This window comes from Panthera tigris, chromosome X (genome assembly GCF_018350195.1).
Source record: "Panthera tigris isolate Pti1 chromosome X, P.tigris_Pti1_mat1.1, whole genome shotgun sequence".
In the NCBI taxonomy this organism is placed as follows: domain Eukaryota; kingdom Metazoa; phylum Chordata; class Mammalia; order Carnivora; family Felidae; genus Panthera; species Panthera tigris.
The window spans coordinates 119,242,050-119,245,833 of NC_056677.1; the positions used below are offsets into that span (position 1 = coordinate 119,242,050).

Genomic DNA, 3,784 nt, shown 5'->3' on the forward strand with positions numbered 1-3,784 from the left:
CCGCGTCGTGCTCTGTGCTGAAGCTCGGAGCCTGGAGCCTGTTTCAGATTCTGTGTCTCCCTCTCTCTCTCTCTCTGCCCGTCCCCTACTTGCACTCCGTCTCTATCTGTCATAAATAAATAAACATTAACAAAATGTTTAAAAAATGAATTCAGAATGATCCTCGTAAAGAAATTCAGCGAGGTACAAGAAAACACAGAAAACGAAATGAAATTAGGAAAACAGCATGAACTAATGACAGGTTCAACAATAAAGCAGAAACCATTAAAAAAAAAAAAAAAAAAAAAAAAACGAAAATACCCAGAAATTCTAGACTTAAAGAATACAATGAATGAACTGAAAAATTCAATAGAGAGCTTCAACAACAGACTTCACCAAGCAGAAGAAAGAATAGGTAACTGAGAAGACATTTCACTGACATCAACTAGTCAGAAGAGCAAACAAACAAAACAAAAACAAAAACGAGTGAAGAAAGCCTACATAAATTACAGAATACCATTAACAGAAACAATCTACATGTTACTGGAGTTCCCAGAAAGAGAAGAGCGGGAGAAAGGGGCGGAAAGCTTTTTTAAAGAAATAATGGCTGGTGTTTTACAGCCACTGTCACAGTGCCATCACTCGCTAACGCTAACGCCACGTCTGGCCCACCGAGTTCCAGCCCAAGGTGAAGGGGGGTAAGTAAGGAGGTCTCTGCGCCATGGCTCCAACAAAGCAGACTGCCCACCGATCCACTGGTGGTAAAACGCCCAGGAAGCAACTAGCTTCAAAAGTTGCTGGCAAGAGTGCGCCCTCTACCGGAGGGGTGCGGAAAACTCATCGTTACAGGCCTGGTACGTGGCCCTCCACCGCACTAGACGTTATCAGAAGTCGGCTGAACTTCCGATCCACAAACTCCCGGTCCAGCGTCTAGTGTGAGAAATCGCTCAGGACTTCAAAACAGATCTGAGCTTCCAGAGTGTGGCCATCGACGCCTGGCGGAGGCAAGCGAGGCCGATCAGGTGGGTGTCGGCAGACGGCAACGTGCGTGCTATCCGGGCCAAACGTGTAACAGTCAGGCCGAACGACATCCAGTTAGCACGCCACATATGTGGAGAACATGCGTAAGCATCCGCTGTGATGGAAAACATCTCGTTCTTCAAAAAAAATATTTCTCTTCTTCCTGTTATTGGTAGTTCCGAACATTAGCTATATTTTTTCCCATGGGGTCAAAAGGTACCTAAGTATACGACGGCAAGTGGAAAAATCGGGGACAGAAATGAGGTATTGGCAGTTTTTTCCATTTTCACTTGTGTGTGAATTTTCGATATAAATGCAGGGACATAAAGCGTTAATGAAAGTCAAAATGTTGTAGTGAACATGTTTCAGCAGTTCAACTTTATAATAATTATACATAAACTTGTTAAATTTTTCTGGGGGAAAAAAAAAGAAAGAGTGGCTGTAAACTTCCCAAACCTGGGGAAAGATCTGGACATCAACATTCATGAAGTTAATAGGTCCCTCCAAAAGTCCAACACAAAATGATCTTCTCCAAGATACATTAAAATAAAACTATCTAAAGTCGAGACAAAGAAGGGATTTTAAAAGAAGCAAAAGAAAAACAATTCTCACCTATAAGGGCACACCCATAAGGCTATCAGCATATTTCTCAGCAGAAATCTTGCAGGACAGGAGAGAGTGGGATGATATATTCAAAGTGCTGGGAAAAAAAAAAACACCCTGCTAACCAAGGATGCTTTACCAGGCAAAATTGTCTTTCTTTCAGAAATAAAGACAAGATAAAGCCTTTCCCAAACAAACAAAAGCTGAGGGAGTTCACAAGCACTAGACGCATCTTACAAGAAACGCGAAAAGAAGTTCTTCAAGCAGAAACAAAAGAATAATGATTAGCAACGTGAAAACATACGAAAAAATAAAACACACCAGCAAAGGTAAATACATAGTCAAACTCAGAATACTCTAACACTGTAATATTGTGGTGTGTCAATCACTTAACTCAAGTATAAAGGATTAAGGACCAAAGTATTGAAAATAACTATTTCTATGATCATTTGTTAAATTATATACAATATAAAAAGAGGTAAATTGTGACATCAAAAACATAAATACAGGGAAGGAGTAAGAGGGTAGAGTTTTTGTATGTGATCACAGCTAAGTTGTTACCAGCTTTAAAAACACTGCCATTTATAAGAAATTTTATGTAAGTTTTATGGCAACCACAAAACAAAAACTATAGTTAGATACACAAAAGATAGAGACGGGAATCAAAGCGTTCTATTATGGAAAATCATCAATTCGCAAAGGAAGACATCCAAAAAGGAAAAAAGGAACATGACAAAACAGCCTGAAAATAACAAGATGGCGTTAGTAAGTCCTTATTTATCAATCATTATTTTTTAAATTTATTTATTTTGAGAGAGAGAGAGAGAGAGAAAAAGCACAAGTGGGGGAGGGGCAGAGACAGGAGAGAGAAAGTGCCAAGCAGGCCCTGCGTTACCAGCACAGAGCCCGACATAAGGCTTTATCTCACGAACCCGGGAGATCACGACCCGAGCCAAAATCGAGTCGGAGGCTTAACAGACAGAGCCACCTGGACGCCCCATATCAATAATTATTTTAAAGGTAAATGGATTACATTCTCCAATCAAAATGTATAGAGTGGCTGAAAGGATTAAAAAACAAGATGTAACCATATGCTGCCTACAAGAGGCTCACTTCAAATTTAAGGACACATGTAAAGCCTAAGTGAAGGAATAGAAAATAAAATATTCCATGCAAACAGCAACCAAAAGAGACCAGGGGTAGCTACACTTTATCAGGCGAAATAGACTTCAAATCAAACCTGTAACGAGAGACAGGGGTGCCTGGGTGAGCGGCCAGTCAGTGGAGCAGCCAACTTCAGCTCAGGTCATGTTATCATGGTTCGTGGGTTCGAGCCTGGAGCCTGCTTGAGATTCTCTCTCTCCCTTTCTCTCTGCCCCTCCCCTGCTTGTGCTCTCTCTCAAAATAAATAAACTTAAAAAGATGTCTAAAGGGGCGCCTGTGTGGCTCAGTCAGTTAAGCATCTAACTTCAGGTCAGGTCAGGATCTCAAGGTTCTTGGGTTCAAGCCCCATGTCAGGCTTTGTGCTAACTGCTCAGAGCCTGGAGCCTGCTTCGGATTCTGTGTCTCCCTCTCTCTCTGCCCCTCCCCACCCCCCCCCTCAAAAATAAACATTAAAGAAATTTTTTTTTTTTTTTCTTTTTTTCAACGTTTTTTTTTATTTTTATTTTTGGGACAGAGAGAGACAGAGCATGAACGGGGGAGGGGCAGAGAGAGAGGGAGGCACAGAATCAGAAACAGGCTCCAGGCTCCGAGCCATCAGCCCAGAGCCTGACGCGGGGCTCGAACTCACAGACGCGAGATCGTGACCTGGCTGAAGTCGGACGCTTAACCGACTGCGCCACCCAGGCGCCCCTAAAGAAATTTTTTAAAAAGAGACAGAGGAGGTGGTATATCATGATAAAGGGGTGAGCTCATCAAGAGGATACGACCATTGTAAATATACGTGCACCCAACATTGGAGCCCCAAAATACAATAAGCAAATATTGACAGACCTGAAGAGAGAACTGGATGATGGATGAATAAGGAAAATGTAGTGTGTGTGTGTGTGTGAGTGAGTGCGTGAGTGTGTGTGTGACTGTGTGTGTGAGTGAGTGTGTGTGTGTGCGCGCGTGTGTGCGCGTTATGGAGTATCATCCTGCCATACAAAAGTGGGAAATCCTGGCGGTGGATTGTGCCGAC

General features: G+C 42.4%; 1 protein-coding gene across 1 annotated transcript; it reads left to right on the forward strand.

Moving 5' to 3' along the window:
* The first annotated feature begins 700 nt into the window (after window positions 1-700).
* LOC102968574 (histone H3.3-like) lies at window positions 701-1,107 on the forward strand. Its single transcript, XM_042973978.1, has 2 exons — window positions 701-833; window positions 944-1,107. Exons 1-2 carry the CDS (start codon window positions 701-703, stop codon window positions 1,105-1,107), a joined length of 297 nt encoding a protein of 98 aa, XP_042829912.1.
* Window positions 1,108-3,784: the final 2,677 nt, after the last annotated feature.